At 39.1% G+C, this 27620-nt stretch overlaps 1 protein-coding gene across 16 annotated transcripts; it reads left to right on the plus strand.

Moving 5' to 3' along the window:
• The first annotated feature begins 535 nt into the window (after positions 1–535).
• PCBP2 (poly(rC) binding protein 2) lies at positions 536–26195 on the plus strand. 16 transcript variants are annotated; one of them, XM_070937921.1, is made up of 16 exons: positions 635–803; positions 2274–2418; positions 3681–3822; positions 4217–4240; positions 4335–4367; positions 4680–4796; positions 7359–7490; positions 8627–8755; positions 9508–9582; positions 11215–11301; positions 12110–12151; positions 13302–13374; positions 13738–13776; positions 14946–15001; positions 16978–17147; positions 25791–26195. In XM_070937921.1, the coding sequence occupies exons 3-16, from the start codon at positions 3754–3756 to the stop codon at positions 25825–25827; spliced, it is 1083 nt and encodes a 360-aa protein (XP_070794022.1). In that variant the 5' UTR covers positions 635–803; positions 2274–2418; positions 3681–3753; the 3' UTR covers positions 25828–26195. The 16 variants fall into 16 exon arrangements, with proteins under 16 accessions (XP_070794036.1, XP_070794023.1, XP_070794022.1 ...); XM_070937935.1 differs by lacking the exons at positions 2274–2418; positions 25791–26195 and adding an exon at positions 20784–22991 and having other exon boundaries at positions 536–803; XM_070937922.1 differs by lacking the exon at positions 2274–2418 and having other exon boundaries at positions 634–803; positions 14949–15001.
• The last annotated feature ends 1425 nt before the right edge of the window (positions 26196–27620 follow it).

Here is a 27620-nt window from a genome sequence, read left to right on the forward strand (position 1 = left end):
TCTGTCTCCGATTCCAGCGCCTGTAAGAGGGGCATATTTCGATGTTTGTCCTGGGTTGCTGATTGTTCCGTCAAAGTTAACAAGAACAACCGAAAGCGAACTGAATTCTTCCGCTCCCCCTTGTAAGACTTAACAGGGCGGCAATTTTGGAAACCGCAGTATTACTATAGATACGCTGTTGATAAATAGATGGCTGCCCGCTTTTTTCTCCCTATCCCTTTCCTCCTGCAGCGATCCTCCATAGTTCGTCAGTCGCACCACGCTGCTTTTGGAAGACTACGCAGCAGTTCGCCTGAAGGGGGTATCACGCACCCCACGCCATTGAAGACGCTCTATCCGGTATCCCAGGCCCGCCTATCATTGTCTCCGCTCTATGATCCAAATTACAACGGCAATTGGCAGAGCCGCGCTGGCCCACCCCTCTCTCTCGTTCTAGCGCGCAAGAGGTCCGCACGGGGGAGGGATCTTATTATTTCCGGGTCAAGGCGGGGTTGAAATCGCCCCGCTCTCCTGCTCCCCCTCCCAGACCCGCCGAGGCCGCCGCCGCAAGAGCAGCTGCCGCAGCCCCTTCCCGCTGCCCTTGCCCTCCTCCCGCCGCCGCCATCCCACCCGCCCACCCCGGCTCTCTCCTCCTCCTCCCCTCCCCCTGTCCCGCTCCCTCCGCCCGCCCCGGAGACCCACGCACCACCCGCCCTCCCTCCTCCCGCTCCCCCGTCCCATCCCCTCCCCCCCCGCCCGAGCGAGTCAGTAAGCGAGAGAGCGAGCGGACGTGCGAGGCCTGGCCTGGCCAGCTATCCCGCCAGGTAAGCTTTCCTACTAACCCTGGATTACTATTTACCCCCACCACCCCCACCCCTTCCCAATCCTCGGCCTCGAGTAGTTTCACTTTTCCGCCAGTCCTCTTTCCCCAACCCGGCCAGGTCACTAAGGAAGCTGGGGGATGCGCGCGCGGCCTACTGGGGCCTAATCCGGCCCGAGTGCGTGCGTGTGTGTGTGTGTGAGAGAGAGAGAGGCGCGGGGGGAGGGGAGGGGCGGCCGCGTTCGTCTTGCCACCTGCGTATCTGAGCGGGGCCCGCGCGATCAGCGCTCTGCGTGTTTGCGGGGGGGGGGCGCTAACTGGGGAGGCCGCACAGGGCCGGTGGGGGGGGGCGCGCGCTGTTGCTGCGTCACATTGGGCGGGATTTAGGCCCGGGCCGCGCGAGGGACGGTCGGAGGGAGGGGGAAAGGGAGGGAGGGAGGGAGAGAGGGGGGAAAGGGAGGGGCGGGGTTTATGCGTTGGAGGGGGGTGGGGTGGGAGGGCGAGGCTGACGCTATAACGCGCTTCGGCTGTGTGGAGTCGGGAGAATGGAGGCGGCCCCGCTGGCGGGCGGATCTCTTGGAGCTGGCGGGGAAGGGAGCCGCCGCCGCCGCCGCCGAGTTGCGTCTTGTGTAATTTCAAAGCACCTCCCGCCAGCGATACAGCGCCCTCTTCAACGTTTAACTGCGATTCTCTTTTTAAGCCTTCTCAGGTCGTTTGGGGAGGAAAAGTCGACACAGTATAAGAACTTTGCCTCAAGGATTTTTTTTGTTTTGTTTCGTTTAAAAACCCGAGTAAGGTTTAGATTAAAAATAAATGAGGTTGTTGCTTCCTTTTCCTCCCCGACACTGGGCACATTTAGGAGTATTTAGCATACTTTTTTTAAAAAAAAAAATAGAGATTGGTAAATACCTAATGTGGAATAGGCTGAAATATATGTATAATTGGGCTGTATACTCAAATTTTGCCACTTGTATCTGTCTCCCACCCCCTCGGCGAAACATTTGAGAGGGAAGCCAGATCTTTTAGAAAAAGAAAATCCTCTCGATAGAAACTTTTAACAATGATTGGAAAATAATAAAAAATAGTTGGGAGATTAAATTCTTATGGGTGAGGTTTTTTTAAAAATACAATTGTAAACAAGCAAAACAGACTTTCTTTTTATGGGCATCAGATTTATTAATCCAATGTGTTAAATTGTTGATGTAGATAAAAATCCTTGTGAATGACACAAATAAGGATTTGGGGGAGTGTTGCATAACACCCTTTTAAAAATATAGAGACTTGCCTGAAATGTGGCAGATAAAGCGAAATCATGGTCTTTTATTCTATACATGGTATATTTTTATCTATGCTGTAAGCAAAAAAAAAAATACTTAATCCAATTTTTAATTCTTGACAATAAAAAGCAATTTCTGATGTCTGTCCTATATTCTTAATACTGATTTTTTATTTTTATTTTTTTGGTGCCTTCAAGTCAATGTGGACTCCTGGCGACTGCTTGCACTAGTCCCTGCAGTTTTCTTGGCAAGGTTTTTCAGAAGTGATTTGCTTTTGCCTGCTTTTCTAGGGCTGAGAGTGAATGATTGGCCCAAAGTCACCCAGCTGTATTTTGTGCTAAGGTGTGTGACTAGAACTGTCTCCCAGTTTCTCACCTGATGCCTTAATAATACACCAAATACACCAAACTGACTCTTTAATACTGATACATATCTTAATGAACAAGTAATTTTTGTCATTCATTAATTAAAAAACTGCATGTGTTGTAGCTTCCTGTAGTGTTGAGTGAGTAGCATAAGAAAAGCATATTGCACATGCTCAGAAGTTATTAGATTCAGGATTGAGGTTCTTGGTGCTTAAAATTGGATATAATATAAAAGGTGACTTAAGTGTTGCATACTGGTACAGTTGGTCAACCAGGCTGTACACTGTCAGATTTAAATAGTTTTATTTCAATATTCTTAATGCAGAAATTGCCAGAAGAACTAGGAATTAATGGAGAAACTGGTTTGTTGTGGATCTGAAAATGACAATTGATCTCTATCCTAGCAAAATTGGGAAAGGGGGGCCTGGGGTCAAATAGAAAATCAAATTGTTCAAGGGGGATCTATTTACTTCATGATTTGAGTATTTCAAACACCAAACTATAATCCATATTTCTGGTAAACATGAACATTTAATTTTCCAAGTACCTGAATATTTTATGAATAAACATAGGAGATGGAAATTTATTTTAGACTATCAACTCTTAAGAGAAAGCACCTGGGAATCTGTTGGTGTAGGGATTACTTTGGTCCATTCTCTCCTGTCAAACTGATGTTACTGCAAGTACACAATGCTAAGACATATAGCAGGGGTGTCAAACTCGCGTCTTCACGGTGTCACATGAGGTATGGGGACTTCTTCACTAAATTGGGCGGGGTAGGGCCAGCATGTGACGCATCTGGTCTGCAGGCTGCAAATTTGACAGCCCTAACATACAGAGTATCCACAACCAAGCTAATGTGAACAGGAAAGGCAATGCAATCCAGGCATTAATTTCAAAGGATTCCAATGAGCCACAGACATTGCATACTCAACCAAGCTAATGTCCAGATGGGATTAAAATGAATACAAATAAATTTGCATCTTTTTCTTTCCTTTTAAAATAATTTTAATATTTCTCTTCCATTGCAAACAGTAAAGGACTGTAATTTATTATTTTTCTTTGCTCAGAGTTATAGCAAAGTTACAGTTTAAAAGGGGAGAAAACCCTACATCCCTTGGTGTACTTTTTGTTAAGTTATATTTAAAAAATTGATGTTTTCAAATAATACTGTTAAAGACAGAGTGGAAATGGTTCCAATGAACTGGTGGGTGATGAGATGGTATTTTTCTATTACAGTGCGGTTTTTTTTCTCCCAGCGACCAAAGATTTGACCACTGACTAAGCCTGACCTAAGTGAACACAACTCAAGATGGACACCGGCGTAATTGAAGGAGGTTTAAATGTCACACTTACTATTCGCCTACTTATGCATGGGAAGGTAATTGCAGCTTTCCATGTTCTTTGTCTTGGCATAAAACTAGGTCACAGTAAATGCCTTGGAAAATCCAGTTGTCTGATCAGATTAAAACATCTGCTTGCTCTTGGCATGTCTTATATTGTTCTCTTAACCCCCAAGAAGGGAAACTAGAATTTAACTTGATTAAGTATATCTTCAAAATGCTGATTTAAATCCTCTTCCAGTACAATTATTTCAATCAGAGCTTTGAGATTATCAAATTGAACTTAAGTCCCTCTTGTTAATTGTAAAAATAAATATATATATTTTTTGTTCGAAAAATGTCGGACTTATAAGCATAATGTTTGGGAACTTATGGATTTGGACATTTGTTAAATTATTGAAAAATATTAACTTTTCATGTTTGCTATTTCAGGAGGTTGGAAGCATCATTGGGAAGGTATGTGACATAATTTAATTAGTATTTTCTTACACACATTTGTGTAACAATAATAGTTTTGACAAGCTTTTTTCTTTTTTCCCCATCTGCATAGAAAGGAGAGTCTGTAAAGAAGATGCGTGAAGAGGTATGTTTCAAAGGATAAAAGGAAAACAAAATGGACTTGATAAATAGGGCAATATGGGCCTTCTTAACTAAACATTAGTAATTATGTTGTTCTTGTATTACACCTGTTTTGTTTTAACTGGATGTTGTTTCCAGATAAATTTGGAGTAGAGAACTTTATGGGAAAAATGGTGAAGCGGATCAGAGGTGAAACTCACAAGGAGGCTACAGTCCAAACATTAGCATGCTTACTTAAAAAGAAATCCCAGAAATCTTAGTGCAGTCCTAAGAAGTGGTGCATTATTGTCTAGCAATTCAATTTTTTTCTTTTTAGAGTGGTGCACGGATTAACATCTCAGAAGGGAACTGCCCAGAACGGATTATCACTCTTGCTGGACCCACTAATGCCATCTTCAAAGCTTTTGCTATGATTATTGATAAACTGGAAGAGGTGTGTGAATTTAATTAGATGATCCTTGATGGGTTGAGGATATGACCATGAAAGGCATTTGGGGTAATGAGCATGAATTGAAACTGTTTTGAGAAGGTTTAAAGTTGGAGATAATTTTTTTTTTCTTAGAACCCACATTTTTATGAAGTAAATAGTATTTTGTTTCTTATTCAAAAATAATGAACTAGGATACTAAGATAAGCAGATTCCCATTATAAGATGGTGGTATTATTCAAGGGGGGGGAGGGGAAGCCTCAGTCTGATCACACCTTTCTGACTAACAAATTTTATTAGCAGATATACACTTCTGTGAGCTGCAGCTCGTTTCATAAGGTGTAGAGTTTACTTTGACAAAACTTGTTATCTGGAGAAAATGTTATTGGACTTTCCTGATCCTACGATAGACTAATGGGTCTCATCCTACAATATACTCAAAGGGGGAAAAATTAATTAGTTTCCCCACACAGTCCCATGAATTCTTAAAAAATCTCTGGGCAGCTTTGATACAATATAGAGATATGTTTCAAAGAATGGCTACAATTGTTTTTCAAAGTGTTGTTTCTACTTGCAGAAATCAGAAATGTAACAAATCTGTATTATAGCTTTTCAATTTATTACATTTTTATCCTGCCACATACATCTATACATACTATACATTATATATAAATGACAAGAGGCAGCAATCATAGCTAATATTCTGGCAGTATGTTTTTCCTCACAACAACCCTGTGAAGTGAGTTGTGCTAAGAGAGCAACAGAAAGTCACCTAGTTATCTTCTATGCTTATGGGAAGCCTAGAAATCAGCACCTTAAGGCAGCACCTTAACTCCTACTTGTCTGAAATGGTATAGGGTTTCCTGCCTGAGCAGGGGGTTGGACTAGAAGACCCCCAAGGTCCTTCCAACTCTGTTATTTTGCTCAACTCTACCCTACCCTACTCTACTCCACCAAACCGGCTCTGTGAAATTATAGTCACTTGAGAGAATTTTCTCAATTCTGTCATATAAACAGCTTTGGTCTCAATAAATAGACAAAAATAGCAATAGTTCTTTTTAACCTTTGAAAATTTCAGTTGATGCTTCTGCCTGAGCTGCCTTGGGAGTATAGAGCAGGCTTGCACATCATATGGCCAGTAGCCTTATATGTCTGCTGGTATTTTTTTTTTAAGTCAATAAATTTGCTGCTGAAGGAGATGTGCTGCTTAGCACTTCTAGGCCTCTCCAGTACTGCTGCTGCTTTGCTGTAGCCAATTAGTGTGCCACGTACTTCTTTGTATCCTATAATAGTTTTTACTTGGTCAGTGTGTCCCTTTCCCATCTACAAATTGTGCATGCTTGGTACAGAGTGGATTTGCCTCAGAATAACAGTAGTAATAAATCAGGTGTCTCTCAGTTTCTTCTGATGTTAGGAGAAATGGAGCAAGCATTTGCCTTTGTTTCCTCTTAAATCTGTACAATATCGTATTTTTACAGGCTGGAAATTAAAGAACAGTCTGCTATAGTCCTGCAGTGCCTTTTTCCACTGAAATAGCAGATGTGAACATTTTGTCAGATAGCTTTTTTTTTTTTTTTCCATCTTCACGTTGGATATAATTTCAAAAGCAAGCCTGGAAGAAAGTCAGTTCTAAAACACAACATTTTTTTTTTTTGTATCAGAATAAATACTCTAGCAAAACAGTTTTGAGTTGCTCCTAAAATTAGCAGCTTTGTGAAGTCATTTTCTTAACTTCAGTTGGCTGACTTCAATGACCCTGCTGCTTCAATATCATGCCCTTGGTCTACCAAATAATAAAGCATAGGAATATAGTTTAAAATTTCAAACTAAAAAAGAGTAACCTTCAGTGGAAAGCAAATATTAAAGGGATATTCATTTGAATGTTTGAAATTTGGTACGCTAAAACAGGCTTCTTAACTTGAAAGTCAGCATCTAAATATACAATTTCAATAAACTTTTATAACCTGAAACAGCCTTTTCTGCTTGCTCTATTACCTCTTCAAAGCTTCAGCCCTTGTTTTTGAGTAGTAAAATATATATATATTACTGTTCTTGGCATGGAAATTTTAGCTTCCTTAGCAGAAAACTGCAACTATTGAGTTTAGGTTTTTAAGATAATGCAGGTATCTATACAGTGACTGAAGTTTCACAGATAAAAATACTAGCACTGTAAGCAGGGTTTTGTGTCTGATAGCTGAGACGGATAGGAAGACTTTAGCCTGTTTTAGAACTGATGTATTTTCAAATTGAGTGTTTTCCCTGTTACAGTATGTGAAATAAAAATAATTTGTTTGTAATATGCTGAATAAGAACTTAATTCTATACATGTTGGAAGATATTTTGTATTCTTACATTATTGTAAGGAAAAATATGGGAGAAATTTCTTAAGATGGCCCACGAGTATGTATTTACCTCATTAGAATTTTCCTTGTTAGGAACATTGCTAGTAATCTACTGAGGACATGATGCAGGAGAGTTTAGCTTTTTGAAACGGGAGTTGCAAAGGGCTTCAACACAGTCTCCAGTTGAAACCTTGCTTATTTGAAGTTTGTTAACCTCTTTTTTTAGGACATCAGCAGCTCAATGACTAATAGTACAGCTTCTAGCAGGCCTCCTGTTACTTTGAGACTCGTGGTACCTGCCAGCCAATGTGGTTCTCTTATTGGGAAAGGAGGATGCAAAATCAAAGAGATAAGAGAGGTGGGTACTCAATTCTGCTAGGATTGTGAGATAGTTTACTGTGGAAAGAAATACGCTCATTATTTCATCTTTTGCCAAATGCAGTAAACATGAATGTTTTCCATTGACTCTGCACCATTCTGTTTAATACTGTACAGTACAGCCATTTATATTTAGTGCTCATGAAACTGACAATAGAGGATGGCTGAAACCAAGCTCAATACGTACTTTTTGGAAAGCTACTCTTCTCATTCTCCACTTTTTTATCTCTAGTAATAAGTTGGTGTCAAATAAAATAATACCTTAACAGAAGAGTTATTATGCTGACATTCACTGCACCCCACTACTTTACTCATGACATCTTGGATGACCAACATCATTTGGATAACCCCTTCCATTAAAGAAATTAAGTACATGGCTGTGTGGATTGAAGCATATAGAACTACCGAATCATTTGATGTAATTACATTGGCAATTACATTTTATCAGGTGTTGCCCTGGTTAAAAATGTAAAAGACTTGATCCTAAGAGCTGTAGATATTGCCCCTTGAAAAGCAGGAAAATTGTTTTGCTTTAGAATTGGGCAATTTACCTCTAACTGTAGTAAATTAGTTTTTTCCTACCATTCTAGAAAAGTTATGAATGTGCATGGTTTTCTATTTTTGAACATCTTTTTGAAGTTGAATTTAAGCCTAGAAATAACCTTGCCCACAACAGTTGATGTTGATCTTTGTTAAATTATTTTGACTACAGTATTTGTGTAGTATATCACATTGCAATCATCCTTGCTTAACATCAGGTTAAAATCTACAGCTGCCAAATGTCAGTTCAACACTATTGTATGTCAAAAATATTAGTGCAAAAAAAAAAAAAAAAGTGGGAATTAATAACTTACTTTAATTACTCTTTTAGAGTCATCCTGGAATAATATTTACAAGGTTATTCTATAACCAAAAGTGAAAACAATTTAAAAAAGAGGACTCTGAGTATTATACTGGAATTATTCTGCAATTATCTTTTTCTGTAACAATAGCTTCCAATAAATTTGTATCTTTCCTAATAATACTAATTACTATCTTTGGGGGGTGGGGGTGGGAAGGTATAAACTATATAAATCATGAAGCAAAATACCTGATTTTTTTATTTTTAATCTTAAGAGCACAGGGGCGCAGGTCCAAGTGGCAGGAGACATGTTACCCAACTCTACCGAAAGAGCAATCACCATTGCTGGGATTCCACAGTCCATCATCGAGTGTGTTAAACAGATCTGTGTGGTCATGCTGGAGGTAATCTTTATTTTTATAAAGGCTTAACACTTACACATAGAAAGTAGATGACAGAAGAAGAGCAAAGAGGACAGGGTCATTGCCTAGTGGCCAGTTGATTTTTTTTATTTTGAGCAGCTAATAAAAGATTCCCATGCTGTCAGCTGAATTACGAAGGAGAACGCATATACCTCTTTTCTAGTAGCAGGGTGATTCGTGTAAATGGTGCTTGAAATGTCATTTAAAGGATTTTTCAAAGAGTCACAATTGTTAAAAGACCATTTTGATTGGTTTATTGTCTTGATTAGCCAGAAAGTTGAACTGTCTCTTCAATTATTTGCACATATTTCCAGGGGAAGATGAAAAAAAAAATCAGTTCTGTGTTTCTCAGTAAAATATTTTCTTATCGTCACAGTTCTATGACATTTGTCTTCATTTTGTAGAAATACTTTATTTGCTTCTAGATTTCCTAGTTGTCCTGTTTTAAGCTATAGCATTTCTGTTTTTATACTTGTATCTGTTGAAGGAGGTGACTCTTGCCTGAGAACTCATGCCACAAGGAAACTGCCTTTGGGCAGCAAGAGTATTTTTTTCTTTTGCAGAATACTGATGTGACTACTATTCAGAGACAAATCAAAGAATTGTGGAAGCCATAGATAGATCAGTTAATTATGTAGTTCAGCCTGTTATTTAAGTATTCTGGCAGATACTCAATGTCTCTAAGAAGTCCCTATTGATTAACCATGTTTTCCCTTTGACTTTTTGTGATCTAGTCTCCCCCAAAGGGTGTCACCATCCCCTATCGACCCAAGCCATCCAGTTCTCCTGTCATCTTTGCAGGCGGTCAGGTAAGGCCATTCCTCTTGTTGGGCATGGGTGAGGGCAAAACAGCAGTAGCCTACCAAGCTTCAACACTGCCAGCACACATCAAACTACTCTGCATGCTTATCACCTGTGCTGCCCATCTGGCCAGCACAGTGCTATCTCTGCTGCTTTGGTTTTGTTCTCTGGAGGCTGCTCTCAAATGTTCACAAAACTCTGGTCTCTTTGGGAAATTAATGTAGTCAGCACTGTGGTTTGCAGGATTTTGTTGGCATTTATAATCCACTCCAAGCATAAGAATGTTTGCAATCTCTTTTTATCTGGCCCCTCAATTTTGAGTCAGCATTCAAATTAGTGATTATTAAATAGACTATTAATTCTGCAGAACCATAGTTCAAAAAGCAGCAGGGGCTGAATTGAGACGGGTGAACATTGGGAGAGTTGGGTTCTAGAGGGCTGAGAAAGCAAGAAGTTGCTGGTTGATGCCACTGAACCTTTGAGCACAAATTCGGGAGTATCTGGGAATTACTTCTTTTTTAACCTTTTTCATCCTTTTAAAAGGAAATGAGTGCCACTTTCTTTTTAATTATATATGAAGAAGTGCCTGTGGCTAGTTTAAAAATAAATGATTTGGGGTACAATTATTTTATTCTGCTTCAAGCACACAGGAATATGAGGCACAAATATGTTAATTTTCTGATAAATTGTTATGGCCAGTGCATGACTTCAGTCTCTCAGCTGGCTGGAATCCTATAACTAGTTAAGCATTTTCAGTGACATTCACTTGGTGGACTGCGAGTGCTCAGATATTTTAGCTGGACTTGAAGATCCTCACAATCATTTTAGATAGATTTGGTTTGAGGTTGAAGCATGCACTTCGGAAAAGCGGGTCTTTCAGAACTATGTGTCCAAGGCAGGCTCTTGAGTATGTGGAGTTGGAACATATAGTCATTCAACTGCTTTTGAGCACAGTGCCTCAAGGCCCACCTTTAAGGTTATTTTTTTTGAAAAGGGCTGCATTAATTTTCAGGTGCTTCAGAGATGGATTGGGTCAAGTGGACTAAGCCAGCCTGAGATTGTCAAGATAAGCAGTGATGGCACTGGGAAATAGATTTCAGTCAGCAGCAGAAATGTAGAGGCAGCAGCTGGACAGGCCTGGCTGCAATGTACCCAGTGCTTTATACATTCATACGCTACTTACATTGGGATAACTTGCTGGGGGAAAGGTGCTGTCGTGATCTTGTTCTTGCCTCAATCCCTTCCTCTTCCTTGCCCCATTCATATTACCTACCTTCCAGAAGCTCTTGATAGCTTGCTAAGCAATTAATTGACAGTGCAAAGGCACTTGGGAGGTTACCTAAGATATTTGAAGTAGGTCACTTGCATCCTAGAAATTGATCTTGTGGCAGAGTAGTCCCATTAATGCCATTAGAATAAGACACTTTGTATTCATGCAGTCCCCCTGTCCCTGAAGCTGAAGGTAGTTGGGGTTTGCACTCAGGGAAATCTCACATTGTCTTTGCTACTGAGTAAGAGTAAGCCAGCATTTGCCTAGTACAGATTAACCCTTGATCAGAATAAGTTTTATGTGACTTTGGTGTTAGCGAAAGGTTTCGGATTGACAGCCCTGGAGACTGAAGTCCTCTATTTATCCACAGGACAGGTACAGCAGCGGCAGTGCAAGCTACCCCCACACCGCCCCATCAATGTGCCTCAACTCTGACCTGGAGGGACCACCTCAAGAGGTGAGAGGGGAGTTCAGTCTCCATGGCCCATTCAATCCTTGGCCTCTTTGAGACTGCCAACAAGGGTGGCAAGATTGGTGGTGGCGGCTTGTGCTGTGAACTCCTGTTCATTGGGAACTGGATTAAGGCCACCAAACAGTACCTGGCAGGCCAGTAGGCAGACCTGCAGGTGGCAACTGCTTGGCCAGTTCCAACCAGGGCCTTATTTCTCCCCATGCCCTACCAGTGAGAGATAAGTTCTTCCAAAGCTTCACTTAGTGTTAAGCAAGTCCCCTACAGTGACTGCCTTGCTGGATTTCTTCAGTAGGGTTATTCCTAGAATCATCGTGTTTGGCTGGCTGCTGCTTTCTCCTTATTCTTCCAGATGTATTTCTGCCATCCAGTGCCTGACTGTAGTAGTCCACTATAAAATTTTAAAGAGGATGGGATGGGGACGAACCCCCAGCTGGTTCTTCTTAGCTGTTAAAACAGTTGGAGGTATAGGAAGTAATTAATCTTCCCTTTGAGTCAAGAATGCAGAATGTGTAGAGCAGGAGGGCTTGTAGCACAATCCAGTCCTCTGCTAAACAACAAATCTTCACCAACAACCAGCTGTTAATACTAATCATTTTTGTGGTGGGGAACACTTTCCCTTCAAACACTATATACACCTAGCTAATACAAGGAGCCCCTTTAAGAGACCTGCTTTCAGGCTCCCCACCAACAATTCTCCCCTCAGCTTTCTGGCTTCCTGGCTAGTTGAACTCTTATCTGTCACTGGGTGGCTGTCCAATGGTTTTTAATAGGACTGTTTTCCTCCTTTTTGTAGGCCTATACCATTCAAGGACAGTATGCCATTCCACAGCCAGATGTAAGTTTTGTTTACACTTCTTGTCTTGAAATCACCCACTTCTCCCTTCAAAATTTCTCCATGCTTTCTCAACAAGCCACTTTAGAAGTCTGTTTTAATTTGAAACTACAAGCCAACCTAAAACGAGCCTCAAATTTCGTTCAGCAGTTCTTTATGTAATCAACCTTAAATCTCTCCTCCTTTTTCTGTGTCCTGTGACACACACTTGCCCAGCAAAACTTGGCATTCTATCCAAGTTCCAGTCCCTGTCCCACAATTTGATATCAGATCCCCCAAACAAACAAAACAAAACTCCATGGTATACTGTCATTGTGGTTCTTGGTAAATGGCTTAGGGCATTGGGTGTAGTGCACTTCCCGTGGTGGAGGGGAAGCTAGCCTCAGAGACTTGAGCTTTCATCTCTAAAACATGATGGCCAGCACATCATGTAGTCACTACAGGTGTCGTTATAAGGTGACGGGCTTTTGCTTGGGATGCCTTTTCTTGGCACATTTTCTGCTAATAATAAAACCATTAGCTGTCTTCACTTGATGTGAAAGGAATTTTTTCCCCTCACTGTCCTTCTTTACTAATACCTTCTGGTGTGTGAGATAGTTGTAGTACTTCTCATGGAAGGGCACATAGGAATTGATCTCTGCTCATATAGCATGCTTTAGAGCAAGAAAGGGTGGGGCTGGGATGAGTGAGTCTTAAGACCAAGAGTTATAGAAATTTGCACTGTTTTGAAGATTGGGGAGAGCATCTGACTCCATTCTGGTCACTCATGATATACCTCTCCCCTCCAAATGCTTGACAGAGTCCTGCATGGTGTGGTCCCAAGCACCACTGCAAATCAGTCTCTGTGTTATTTTGCCTGTTTGTGCTTTGTCTCCTGGTGTTTGTCACAATTCACTGCAGATGCCTTCTGTTGAGCCAGGGGTTTTTGAGATGGGTGTTGGCTTCACACCCCATTTGGTGCTTTTCTACTGTCTGTACCCATCTCTGCTCAGGGAAGCGCTTGCTCCTCAATCCAGTTTTCCTCCTGAACTCCCCTATCCCAAGGGGGCAGCACCTCATGCTCAGCTTGCAGGGACTGTTTTTCTTTAAACTGTGCTGAACAAGTAAGTCTGCAAAATTCCTAACATCCACCTTTCTCTCTCTCTCTTTCTAGCTGACCAAGCTGCATCAGTTGGCAATGCAACAGTCACACTTTCCAATGTCTCATGGCAACACTGGATTCAGTGGTATGAAAATGTTGTTCTTTATTATATAAGCTAGCAGTCCAAGAATCTCCACTTGGCCTTTTAAGACGATTGCCTTAAGCTCATTTTTTCACTTAAAAAACAAAGGATCCACAGGTACCAATCTTGAAAGACAGGTGACTTGTTACTATCCTCAAGAACAAAAACATTGTGTTGATTTTAAAGAGAATGTTGATGCTGCTTCCTCCTTTGGTCCTTTCAATAACAATGCCAGTTGCATCTTGCCTTCCAATTACTATGGTAGAAATAGTTGTACCAAGTTGTATAAAAGTTTGCCTTGTTGCTGAAAGTCTGATAGGACTTCGGCTAGGACCACCACACTTACTGTCCCTTGTATTTTGACAGGCGTTGAATCCAGCTCTCCAGATGTGAAAGGCTATTGGGGTAATGACTGAAAAAAAAACTAGTTACTCTGTTGTGTATGTTCATAACGGTAGGGGAGTCTTTCCCAGTTACCAAATTCTGCTAACTGCATTATAGTGCAGGGGGGAAAGCCTACAGCACATGATATAGGTGCAAAATCATATTTGATACTCTTTTTTCCTTCTGTAAAATATGGTGTGCTGGAACCTATATTGGAGAGCAGATAATAGAATGAATAAGTCTATTCTCTTTTCATGAGCTATTTGCTAGTGAAGATAGCAGGGCAGCTACAAATGTCCACACAATAGCTATATTGGGTTGATAAAACATAAAAATGGCATTACACACAAGCCTCTTGAACAGTACAGATGGTACTGCTATCTATTTATTTGCTCAGGCTTCTGTGCAGTTCCAATCTAAAGCAACTGAGATACAGCCTCTGTCCATTATATAAAGTAAAAACCACAATAACAAGATAAAATGAATAACAACAGACCACAAAAAAAAAAAAAATACAGCACCAAGATAATCAATAGCAGCCACTCAGAAGGTGCCACCATGGATCATTCGCCAGTCCCTTTGAAAAAGGCAGAACTTAATGGCCTTCCAGAATCCTAGCAGCATTCTGATATCTGGAGTATGGTGTTCCAGAGAAGGGATTCCGTGATGCGAAAGGCTTACACCCATGGGCCCTGGGGACAATAGTCCCAGGTCAGCGGTCAGGTCCCAAAGAAGCCCTCTTCCTGTTCTTATCAGATGGGTAGATATCAGAGGAAGTAAGAAGTCTCTTGAGAGTGTTGTACCATGAGGCAGCAATTACTTTATGTACAACTGAAATGTATACTGATGAATATGAGTGTTTGCTTTGGGTCTGTGTTTATTACAACTTGTTGGAAAGTATTATATAAAGGATAATTGGTTTTTTCATTGTTTGTTCATAAGAGACGGTATTACTACTTCGGTTTGCTCTAGCCAAACACAAACATTCATTCTTGTCTCTTATAATCAGAGAGTTTACCAAAAAGAGGGGGGGGGGGGCTTAAGCTTAACATTTTGTTCATCTTCTGCTTGAACACTTCAAGATTGTAATTTTTTCAGCAGCAAATGATAGCCTGATTGCTCTGGCATTTCAGTTTTGTACTGTGCTGATTGTCTCAACTTAACTTGTTTTGATCTCTTCTCTATATTAGCAGGTTTGGATGCATCAGCTCAGACTACTTCTCATGAACTCACCATTCCAAATGATGTAAGTGTTTTTCAAACATGGCACTTGAGATAAAGCACTCTATTCTGGATTGTCTTGAGATACTGTTTCAGGAATTCCATTTCAAGGAAATTACGATTGTGCTCTAATCTAGATAGCTGTTCTATTTTAAGTTTAGGGAATAGTTAAGAGATGGGAAGAAGGCACTTAAATTACACGTCCTTGACTTACAGCCACAATTGGATCAGAATATCCATTGCTGAGTCATGCTCAATTTTACAACTTTTTTTGCCACGGTTGTTAAATGAATCATTGCAATGGTTAAGTGAATGGCTTCCTCATTGACTTTGCTTGTTGGAAGCTGGCTGGAAAAGTTGCAAATGGCAATCCTATGACTCCAGGATTCTGCAACCATTGTAAATACCTGCTGGTTGCCAAGCAACTTAATTTTGATTATGTAATTGTGTTGATGCTATGATAGTCGTAAATATGAGCACTGGTTAGAACTCAATTTTTCAGTACCATTGTGATTTCAGTCTCTAAAGAATTGAATTGAATTCTTTATTGGCCAAGCGTGATTGGACTCACAAGGAATTTGTCTTTAGTGCATATGATCTCAGTGTACATAAAAGAAAAGATACGTTCATCAAGAATCATAAAGTACAACACTTAATGATAGTCATAGGTTACTAATAAGCAATCAAATCATACTAGGAAACAAACAGAACAATATAAATCGTAAAAATACAGGCAACATGGTTATAGTCATCAGTGGGAGGAGATAGGTAATAGGAAGGATGAGAAGAATAATAGTAATACAGTCTTAGTAAATAGTTGGACAGTGTTGTGGGAATTAGTTGTTTAGCAGAGTGATGGCATTTGGGAAAAAACTCCCCTTGTGTCTAGTTGTTCTAGTGTGTAGTGCCCTAAAGCATCATTTTGAGGGTAGAAACAATTTATGTCCAGGATGTGAGGAGTCTGTAGATATTTTCTCAGCCTTCTTTTTGACTCATATAGGAATGGTAGAGGGCTACCTGTACATGAACAATGACACCAAAGCATCTAGGAGTCTAAAGTACGTCTTAGATTACGATTCTGTAACTGAAAAGGAAAGGAACAATTACATTTTCTCTTTGTAGTCTTTTAAAACAAACATTGCAATTTAGAATAAAGAAAATTCTTTACAAATTAAAACGTGGATTAATGATTAGTTTGAAGGGTATTATGCTGGCCTTCTGAGAAGAAGCCTTTAGCATACAAAAATTTTGAGAACTATTACACATTTCAAAATTAATGCAGCTGCCAACCTTTCAAAAGAATATTGATTATGAGCACCAAATGCCACGCTGTTACCTTGCAGACCTAGTTTGACTATTAACATTCTGGAGTGCCATTAGGTTGATTTAAACAGCAAATGTTGAAATTGAGTATGTATTGCTTTGAATCCAAAAGACTTGCTTTAAGCCCCAATACATTTATGTTTTGCCTTGTTCCTCTTGTAGTGACTTTTTTTTATAAAGGAGATGCTTTACCCATGAATAATATTGATACATAGCCCAATATAGTAGAAGGTGGACTTTTCCCCCAATTGCCTTAATTTTACTTTACATTATAGAGCATATAATGGTACAAAACAAATATAAAATTGATAGCATTTGCTCTTGTTCTACCAAGAGTGAAATGACAATTATAGGTTTTAAACTGCTTTTCTAAGGAAAGTTATGATTCTTTGGTAATATAGGAATACTGTGCAAAAGATAACAAAGTTGTTTGTCTAACTAGGTTAACACTACAGGACAATTTTGTTCATTTGAATTCACGTATGCTTAATATGCCAATTGGAAAACAATTTAAGAAAATGTTTTTTAACAATAGTGAAGCTTCCTGATAGAAAACAGCATTTGCATAGTTTCTAGACATCAGCCTCATCCAAGTCTGAAAAGAAACCAACAGTACAAAAACATATTTTTGACATTTCAGATTGCAATTTGATTAAGACTTTGTTTACTTTTTCTTAGCTGATTGGCTGTATCATTGGGCGTCAAGGCGCCAAGATCAATGAGATTCGCCAGATGTCTGGGGCGCAGATCAAAATTGCCAATCCAGTGGAAGGATCTACTGACAGGCAGGTTACTATAACTGGATCTGCAGCCAGCATCAGCCTGGCTCAATATCTAATTAATGTCAGGTAAGTTTTTATTATACTGCTTATTAATGCATGCCTCAGATGGTAAAAGAAATGTATACTTTTAAAAAACCTTTTAAAAAGACTAAAAGTTCCCAATTCCCCCCCCCTTCCCCCACTCTTGTGCAGAAATAGTGCAAAACTGGTGTTTGATGCACAGGAGCTACCTCATCTTCGCAGATGTATGGGTTGAGATTGGGAAGGTATTGGAGCTCTTGTAGGTAGAGGACAGAAATTGAGACTTGGAATTGCTAAGTACTACATTTTTTTAAAAAAGTGCTTAGTTGGATTCCTAAATGATAAACAGTATGCAGTTTATCGAGGAAAAGGTAGGGTAGTTCTGCCCCAGGAATATGACTTTGGTCACTGCCACTGCTCCTGCAGTTCTTTTTCTCCATATTTGCTTTTGCTTGCAGTGAACTTCAGTAATGGGCTGCAGTGGGGCTCTGCAGCAAGCAGTGGCAGCTTCTGGGGCTCTGTCCTTACAATCCCCCAACTGGCAAGTAGCCTTTACCACATGATCTCGCGCCCAAAATCCAAATTATCGGCTTAACAGAAAGTAATGTCTTCAATAATTAAAAGTCCAGACCCAAAAAGCTGGTATTCTATGTCCTGACATTCTTACTTGCCATCTATGCTATGACTAAAGTATACATTGTAAGAAAATAAGCTCTAATGTTAAGAATCTATAGTTTAGTTTCAGGGCTGCTAGAGAATAAGAAACAGGTATATTCCAGATGTGAAGTTGCTGACATTTTTAAAACTACGCAAAAGTCTCAAATGTCTTTGAACAGAAGTGGCCATTTTGGGATGCCCAGGAAACTCTTGTTTCAATTCAGTAGCTAAATGTTAACATAGGCTCCACCATTGGAGTGAATATTTTTTTCACTCATTGCTATGAAAACCTTCTAAAATTCTTCTCATTAAAGGCTCTCGTGCTCTCCCCAATTAAATTGATGCCAGAACTGTAATGTAATGTAATGTGGTGGTGATGGTGATGGTGATGGTGATGGTGATGGTAGCAACTGCAAAAATATGTTTTGTAAGTGGCTTAATGACACTTGCAAATGGCTGCTGTGCAATCAAAGAGGGATAATAATGGCTTCAGACCGAACTCAAGGACTTGGAATGTTTTGGCATACAAAGTGCCTAAAAAGAAGTATCATCTGGCACATAACTAGAAACAAAGCGCCACTTACATAATTATGACCCACATTGTACTATTCTTACAGTTGCCCTATAAATTTTGTCTTATTTTGAGATGCTCAATCTTTTTATTAAAATTTTATTAGTTTTGGCTGATCTGGTATTAAGCAATAGGGATGAACCATTCTATGCATTAAGCAGCAGGAAAAAAGCCAATCCCCTCTCCTAATCTACATTCCGAGATGTATAAGAAAGTATTAGTCTAGCTATATCAAGCAGAATAACTATCATTTAACTGCAGAAAGCAAAATAAAAAAAATCGTTCCTCGTGTAGAGCATAACTTACTCAAAGCATTGTTCTGTTAGTTTCAAGAGACTGCCAACCTCTGGAGATTTATATAGCAAGAGATTAGTAGCAAGGATTTGCTCCATTTTTCATTCTAAAACAATAAAAGTAGGCAGGCAATAGTCTGCTGATTTTTTTTTTCCATCATCCAATCTGCAAAAGAAAGTAGCCAAGGAGATTAGTTCAGATACATTTAGAATTAAAAATTTTCTTGCTCAAGGACTGACTCAGTGGATTGACTTTAGCATAGCCCATAAACAGCTTATTAGCAGCAACAGATTTTCTGTTGGAGCTTTTTTTTATCCTGAATACTCAATAGCCTAGCAACACAATTTCTGATAAATATACACACATTGGTGTTTTGGCAAACTTCCTGTAAAATAAAATAAACGCATAATGGATAGACACTGCGCAAGTACATATTCCATTATAATTTAAGATAACCTTGACCCATAGCAAAAGATTTAAAACAACAGTACAAGTAGTCCTCGATTTACCACCGTAATTGAGCTCAGAATTACAGTCGTATGTCATTGCAGTTATAAGTTGAGGCACCCACATGACACGAAGTAATTTGCTGGCTACTTTTGTAGCAGTCAAGAAACCCATTTATTTGGGCATTTTCAGAAACCAGCAAAAAAGTATTGCAAATTCCACTCATGTGACTGCTGAACAATGCAATCACCCAACATGTAGTTACATGACTGTGAGGAACGCACAACCATTTATGACAGCCTTGGATGTTTTAGGTCACTAAGGCAGTAAAGCATCCATTCTATGACTGCCACAATTTCAAATGGTCGTTAAGCGAGGACTATCTGTAAAACTGCCAATTAGATAGGTAGCAGTTGTGCTGTTTCCTTTCTTCAACCAACTGTCACCAGTCACAAGGATGGCAATTTTGCCTGCTGCTTTATTAGCTAAATCCCATTTAAAATCTTCTAAATCCAAGCCCTATTTCAGGGCATCGGAATATTCAAAACCAACAGGGAATGAAGTGCTCCAGTTTTCCCTAAGTTTGGGATAAAACTAAAACATGCTGGATGTTTTGTTTGAACACAAAACGGCCAGTTGCTGTTCTGAGCTCTGAATATTCAAGCTTGGAATGTTTGCACATGCCTTCATGTTTTTGGTAGATAATGTGGGGTTTTTTTTGTGTGTGTGTGAACTTGAGCTTCAATAGGAGAATCAATAGCCAATGCTGAAGCATCTCAATGAAAACAAAACAATAATCACTACCATTGCCTATTTATTATCTGGGTACTCTCAAAACATTGCCTCTCTTAAACGATGAAGTGTCTCAGTTTATCAGTAGAGAATGAATTCTGTATGTACAGTAAATGAAAAAACACATCAGAGCATAAGCAATTCTGGATGAAATTAAAATTGTGAATCCTGTTTTCTAGGCAAGCACAAGTTGCTTTAAGACCTAAATGAGTAAGATGGTTAAAAACGTCAGATCAGCCTACAATTCATTGAACTATTTCTGACAAAAATAAAATAAGCCCTACCTCTGGAGTTTGATTTTATGAAATCCATTGTTTTAAATGGCCTCTCAAAAATAAGTTATTTTCTTTCATTGATTAATATGGAGGAAACTCTGGATTCCTGGAGTTCAGTTAAGACTTCCTGGTTGGTATAGTACCATTTCATAGAACTCAGCACAGTGTTAATGTTGGTTTTGCTACTTCCAAGAGACATTTAAATACTGCAGTCTGTATTAAATCTGAAATAGCAGTTGGGAAGGCAAAGAAAAGAATGCTGGAAGAACTTTTGCGAATAAACACTGACCACATTGTTTTAATAGTTTTCTGTAATTTCAAAGGGTGGTATGTAGTTCTGTATTAAATAACAAAATGGCCACTTCTGAAGTCAATGTAAATTGGAATTACTCGTAATGGGATTATAGCTGGGACCCAGTGGGCAATGTTTTGGGGGGCTATAAATGGACCTTGGTACAACTAGAGAATGTTGAGATTCCCTGGCAGCCAGCATTCTCTCCCCATCCCATCTTTCTTCTGGCTATGCTATTTCCAAACCTTTCCAGACTAGGTTCATGCTATTTAAGCTGTTTTGTGTCCTGTGCTTTTTGTGTGGTGTTCCCATCCACCCACCCGTATTTTTGTTCCTTTTTTCCTCTGTTACAGTTTAGAAAGCGCTAAACCCTCCTCCCAGGCAGCCTCCGTCACGATCCCCGACCACCTCAGCATCAACCTCTCTCAACCCTCCACCCCTTCTTCTTCTTCCTCCTCCACCACCACCCCCTCGCTTGCGACAGCAGGGGTCTCCGACGCACCCTCCAGCCTCCCCAACCCTCTTCCGACCGCCCCCTGTGTCTCCAGTCTGCTTGGCATGAAACCCGTCCCTCTCCTGGCTCTAAATGTTGTGTCTGCTGCTAAGGGTGCCTCCACCACCTCAGCTGTGCCATGTGTTACTAACAAACTGAAAACGGAAAAACAGAGATTCTCTCCCTACTGAGAGTCTGCTTGTGGCCTTAGAGGAACAGCAGATTGTTTTTCAGCAATGGGGAAATCCTGTAGAGGAGACTTGGAAGAGATTTTTTTTTTAAACTTCAAAAACAGAAATGAGCTTGTGATTCTTTAGAATGGAGTTTCTTTTTGCTGCCGATCTCCACTAGGTCAAAGACAATTGAGCAAGTGTATTAATCAGTTTTGGAGTCCAGTAGTAATCTTGATTATATAGCTTGTAGCTGTTGCTTTAGTAGATTTTGTTTGCATTGTTACATGAAGTAAGGTGGGTGGGCAAGGGTTGGCGGGGTATGGGATTCTAGAATTTGTTAATAAAACTATTCATTTTGTGATACCTTGGTTTAAGCTGTTGCAAAGAGGCTACTTTGGTCAAACATGTCTCAATGTCTGTCTTGTAATAAAGCTATCACAGTGAGAATGTGCACAGATGTGCCTGAATTGGATTCAGACTATATAACTGCAAACTGGTGGATATCGCATTGCACACCCAGGCTAAAAGTCTTTAAATAGTTGTCAATTATTGTCCTAGAATAGTTTTCCTCAGCCTGATAGCCCCGCCACCCCCAGTGTTTGGGACCAAAATTTCAGTCATCCCTGCCTGCTGCTGTGTTGCCTTGGGGTTGATGGAAAAGTTAACAGAAAATATATCTCATATTAGAGAAGGCTTTCCTGGAGTGTAATGAAATGTTTAAGCTCTATTCTTGGGAAGCTGTAACCATTCAGTATACAATAGTGAAATTGCCAACTGAAGGCAGGGCCTTCAGTTGAAGGCCTTTTACACTGTGTTTCCATTTAGACTATGGCTTGTCCATGAGAATTCCTAGCTAGCATGTTTATACATTCACCTGTTTGGTAGAAATACGATACATTTCTTTGCGCATACAGTATGTCCTATACTTTTGTAGAGATTGCTGAGGGTCTCTGAAAAACGCAAGTGCCTCAGATACCTGGCTTTCTCTACTTCTAGGGCTATGTTATCACTAAGGAGATAAGAGAATTGGATCAACAAGCACAGTGTATAAACAGCTTTAAATAGTGGAAATCCAGCTTTCTTTTGTCACATGTTATAAAATAAAAATGAAATAAAAGATCTAATCCTCAAGTTGATAGATGAGTAGCCCCGAGCTATAGTTTAAAAATCTCATTATTGATGATGAAAATATTAGCTTGTGTGTAATGTCTTTTAAAAGATGCTCCTTAGACCATGTAGTTTGTCTTGAAAGAAAGTCTTCTGCCAAAGCTAGCCAGTTGGCTTCTCTTCTCCCAGCAAACTTTTAGTTTTAAAGACCAGGTAAGTCACCTGTTTCCACCAGTAAGGGCTTTTTGGAAACAGAAGTCAGACAAATAGGATAATGTAATAAAAAGCAGAGCTCCAGTGTTTATCATGGTGCTCATGTTATTTTCCCATCTGAATCAGAATCACTTGATTTTTAGCCTGGGATTGCCGCATGAACATTGCAGTTTTTTCAAAAAAAAGAAAAAAAAAGAATGTTTATTAATTTTCAAAGTGTTGAGGTAACACTGAATAAGAAAAGGTAATTGTTAAAATCGATAAGAATTGTGTGCTTATCTTTTGTATTAAAATTGGAACAAGTTTGAAATGGCAATTAGATTATGGGGCTACATAATTTTGGACTTTGCATTCAGGGATGTGGAGGGTCTGATCTGATCCTATTATGAGGGTTGGGATGGCCATTAACTGGCTGACTTACGCAGTTATGTCAAATCTTTTTTTTCTTTAATAGTAGGAGTCTTTTTTAGTAATTGTTTCTGCAGTTTGACTTTCACAATTGTAACTTTTTTAAAAAAAAATCTGTTCTGCTGTAGTGTAATCACATCAAGTAAAAATTGTCCACTCTTAACCAAGCTTATGGATTGGCCGTCTGTTTTATAGTGTCTTGTAGAGACTGATTTTGTGACCAGTAAGGTGGTGATATGTTGTCCAGAAGCTATTTGTTATATTGCACAAACACTAGTTCTCAGTAATAACCATATCAAACTCATAGTATTGGGAAGTGGATTTCAGTACTTGACTTCTAAAAAAAATTCTGCATTTGCCTTCATTTTTTTAAAAAAAATGGAAGATTGCATCCACATCCACCTTTATAATTTTTCCAATCTTTAACACTATTAGTTTTATGATGCAGCAGGAAAATAATGTTCCTCTGTCAAATTATATTAAGGCAGGCACACTTTGAATGTATTATGAATGTGCAAAAATTATAGATTTTAAAACAGTTGACTTCATTGATAGTGGGGAAAAATTAGTAGCAGGTCTTTTTTCTGGGTTTGGGTTACGCTCCCAAAGTTGCCTATTTCACAGAAATTTCAAGTAACATGATTACCTATAGAGTCTTAATTTCTATAATCTGTTATTCCTGGGCTATGATTTGTTCATAGCAGTGATCTATCATTGGATTTGTAAATTTGATTTGCATTTGTCTCAACTTTTTGGTACGTGGAATCATACTCTCAGCTACACAATGAGGGCCAAGTAGCAGAGGCTATTTGAGATTCATTTTTCAATATTTCAAGTTCACACATAATGATCTGTTCTATATTTGACATACAATACAGAACATACAAACAAAGAGGAGATGCTGCTTTTCAACACACCATAGCAAAACCCACCCTTGTCCCCAGTCCTTTGTAATATAGGAATCAAGAATAAGTGATTGCTCTTATCAATGTGATTTAAAAAAAGGCAAGCTATATTAATGCATAATCCACTAATGTGGGTATGCAGTGAGTAGTTAACTTTTTAGAAAAGAGAATAAAGAAATTTCCAGTGTTTGCTAGAATATATTTGGGGTGGGTAAGGAAGGGTAAACAAGCTTTGCTCAAATTTTGGGGTGGGTAAAGAAGTGTAAACAAGCTTTGCTGAAATGTGACCCACTTTAATTTTGTGAGATAAACTTTCCCGTTGACTATGCCAATTGGGACTTCAGGAAGTTCTGCTTCCATAAATCATCTTAGGAAGGCTGCTCTGTAAAAATAACACAAAAATGACGGTGAACTACTTAGATGTACTCAAACCTCTTCCTGTATTTACCAGTAGTTAGCATGAGCCATTCTTTGCCCTTGTTTCAGTGGGTCTTACTTGGAATTCTACTTTTTGTCCTTTTATATGGCCAAATCAGCCTTCCCCAACCTTGGCATCCTTCAAATGCATGAATCTCAACTACCAAGAAGTCTTAACTGTTACTCCAGAGAAAACTGCCTTGGGTCATTCTGTTAATAAAGGACTGGGAACTTTCAGTTATTCAGTAGTATATACAGGGTCTAATTTTATCACACTTCTACCCCATTCTGGCCTGATTTGTGGCAAAGACCCATTCAGCTGAGCCTTACCCACTTGTGTTGCCTAACCCTTGTCCTATTGATTTGGGTGCAACTTGTCAGTGAGTCAATCAGTTAGTCTACGTTAGAGAGCCTCCTTCCTAAAAGGTAAGTTTGTATAGCATGGCTTCTGCTTAAATATACACACCTCAAGATTTCAAGTGGTTGAAAACTAATTTTTTTTTAATAAAATAGTTATATGGACATTCAAGGTTCTTTTAATATAACTTTATTAGTAAAATCTGTTCTTATCCTGAAATAAGCGCTTGGCCTTATTGCCAGGCGCTCAAAAGCCCAATTAGGCTTATTATCAGGGGATGTCTTATTTTTGGGGAAACGGTATAGAGAGATAGATATAGATATAGGTATATATATATATCTCCATCTCCATCCCTCCATTTAGGGGTTTCTGATTTTTACAAGCAAAGATCAATTTAGAATAATTTTACATTTTTAAATATTTTTACAGACAGAATAAAACCACTTTTGCTGTAAGCATCAGGCAGCTGTAAAAGTTATATGAATTATATTTAACAATTTGAAAATTGAGGTTGGCGAAGAATTAATTTATCTTTTAAATCAAAACCATTTCTGATAGCTTTTAATGATTTGACTTGTTAAATCTGATCTTGCCTAAATACACGAACATACCTAACCAAGCATTACAGGCACTAACCAGGAGACCATGAGTTCTAATCCCAGTTTAGGCATGAAAATCGGCTGGGTGACACTGGGCCAGTCACTCTCCCTCAGCTGAAGTCCCCTTGCAGGATTGTGGGAGAGTAGGGAGTATTGGGTATGTTTGCTGCCTTGATTTATTTATAAAAATAAAGGCAGGATAAAAATGAACTAAAAAATGGGCAACCTAGTCACAGTTTAATGGCTATATGTTTGCATAAGCTAATAAAAGCAAAGTACTAGAGACAATTCTGGTGAACCTGAATTCTGGTCATTGTTTTGGCTAGTATGCACACATGCAGAAAGTGCTGAATATTTAAGACTACTGGAAGCCATGCTTGATACGGGGATGAATACAAAAGCTGCAGTAAAGCTTGACTGACTTTCCTTTTGGATATTTAAGTGACTACAAGGTGTTCAAGATTGTTGTTTGTGTTTATAGCTGCTTCTGTATTAATTAGTATATGGGGTATTTGCCCCTGAAAAATTAGTTTTAGAAGTACCATATGCCAAATACAACTTTTCTATGAACAATATACTTTTTATGGTTGAAAAAAGTCATGTTATAATGCGGAATTCGGACTTGTGTCAAAATCTGGCTGTTTGTCTATGTTTGTTAAAAGACTTTAACTTTTGTTTTCATCTTAGGCTTTCTTCGGAGACTGGTGGAATGGGAAGCAGCTAGGACAATGCCACCACCTCACTCATTACCCGTTTCTGCCGTTCATCCCCATGATCCATCTGTGTAGTTTTTGAGCAGTCAGCAATTCCAGGTTTTAACTAGTTTGTAAATTTTCAGTTCTACATGCTTTACCCATCCATTCATGATTTTTTTTAATTGCAGCATTTTAATTCCTTTTCTCTGTTCAGCTGTTAAAATGCTGATTCATATTTTAGTTTAAGCTTCTTCCCCTTTCTTGGCTCATGAAGTTTTTCTGTTATGTCATGAAATGTAAGAGTGGAATTAATACATTTCAGTTTAGTTCTGTAATGTCAGAAATTTTTCAAAAAAATAAAAAGATGGACTGGAGTTTTTTTCCTTGTGAATAGAAATGTGTGGTAGTCTTGAGTCTTTATCCCTGGTCTTTATTATTTCTTCGGACTTCTGAATAGCAGATCAGAAAAGCTGCTTAGTATGGTATGCAAAGTTGTGACTATCATGGGTGAGGGAGGAGAGTGCTATAACCAGAAAGAAGAATAAATTTTCCCGCATTGGAAGATAAATTGAGAGGAAGCAGTCGGCCTTCAAATACAGATGGCTATGCTGTAAATTTGGGTTATGGTGAAGCCTAAATAATGGTTAATCCTTCTCTCATTTGAGAGGATTGCAGATAGTCCTTGACTTACAACCGCAATGGAGCCCAAAATTTCCATTGCTAAGCAAGACAGTTGTTTAAGGGAGTTGTGCCACATTTTACAACCTTTTTCGCCACAGTTGTTAAGTGAATCAACATAGTTGTTAAGTGAATCATTTGGTTGTTAAATGAATCTGCTTTCCCCCATTGAATTTGCTTCTCAGAAGCCAGCTGGGAAGATTACAAAGGGTGATCACATGACCCCGGGACAGTGCAGTTGTCAAAAATACATGCCAGTTGTCAAGCAGATGAATTCTGATCATGTGATCATAGGGATGCTGCCATGGACATAAGTGAAAATCGGTCATAAGTTACTTTTTTCAGTGCTGTTGTAACTGAACAGTCACTGATGGTTGTAAGTCAAGGACTATCTGTAACGGTTATTACGTTTCTCCTATATTGCATTTTTTTTAAATAAAAGAGCCTGTATACAGTTCCCTGAACGTTATGTCATAATGACATAATCCTTATCTATGTGTGATCCCAAAATACTGGGGGTAGTGTGTGAGTGCCTTTTAGTTTATTATTGAAGTCAAGGTTTCTTTTATATAAGATAGAAGCTGAGAAAACAAATTGAGTATAGGATACAGTCCTCATTACCTTTGTTTTATAGAAGTGACCACATATTTTGGAGTGTAAATACTATAGAACAGATGGAGGCAAGCTGCATCCCTTCAGCTGTTTTGAATTTAAATTCTTATCAGACAAGTCAGTGGCAAGAAATTCTGGACATTTCTGGAAATGGCTTATCTATTTTGCAAAATCTATGTATTATGCTTATCTGATCGTTTTGGCATAAACCAGGTTAATGAAGTGCATATTTTTTGAAAAGTTTGCATGGATCCTACCTACATTCTTCAGTGTTTCTGAGAAACTCTCAAACTGGCAGGATTGAACAAAACACAGTATATCTCAAAAGTACAAGAAAATAAGTTAATTGGGAAAAATTTGCACAAAACATATAAATCCTCTCAAAATTTTAACCAGATATTAACATTTAAGTCAATATTGGGTTTATGTGCAAGAGGAGGCTCTTGCCAATTGTCTCTACCAATGAAACAATTGGCAAGAGCCTCCTCTTGCAGTTCTGTAGAAGACTTTCTGGTGACATGATATCATGTAG

Source organism: Pituophis catenifer, unplaced genomic scaffold (assembly GCF_029215685.1).
Source record: "Pituophis catenifer annectens isolate HBS135680 unplaced genomic scaffold, rPitCat1.0.hap2 SCAF_2, whole genome shotgun sequence".
NCBI lineage: Eukaryota > Metazoa > Chordata > Lepidosauria > Squamata > Colubridae > Pituophis > Pituophis catenifer.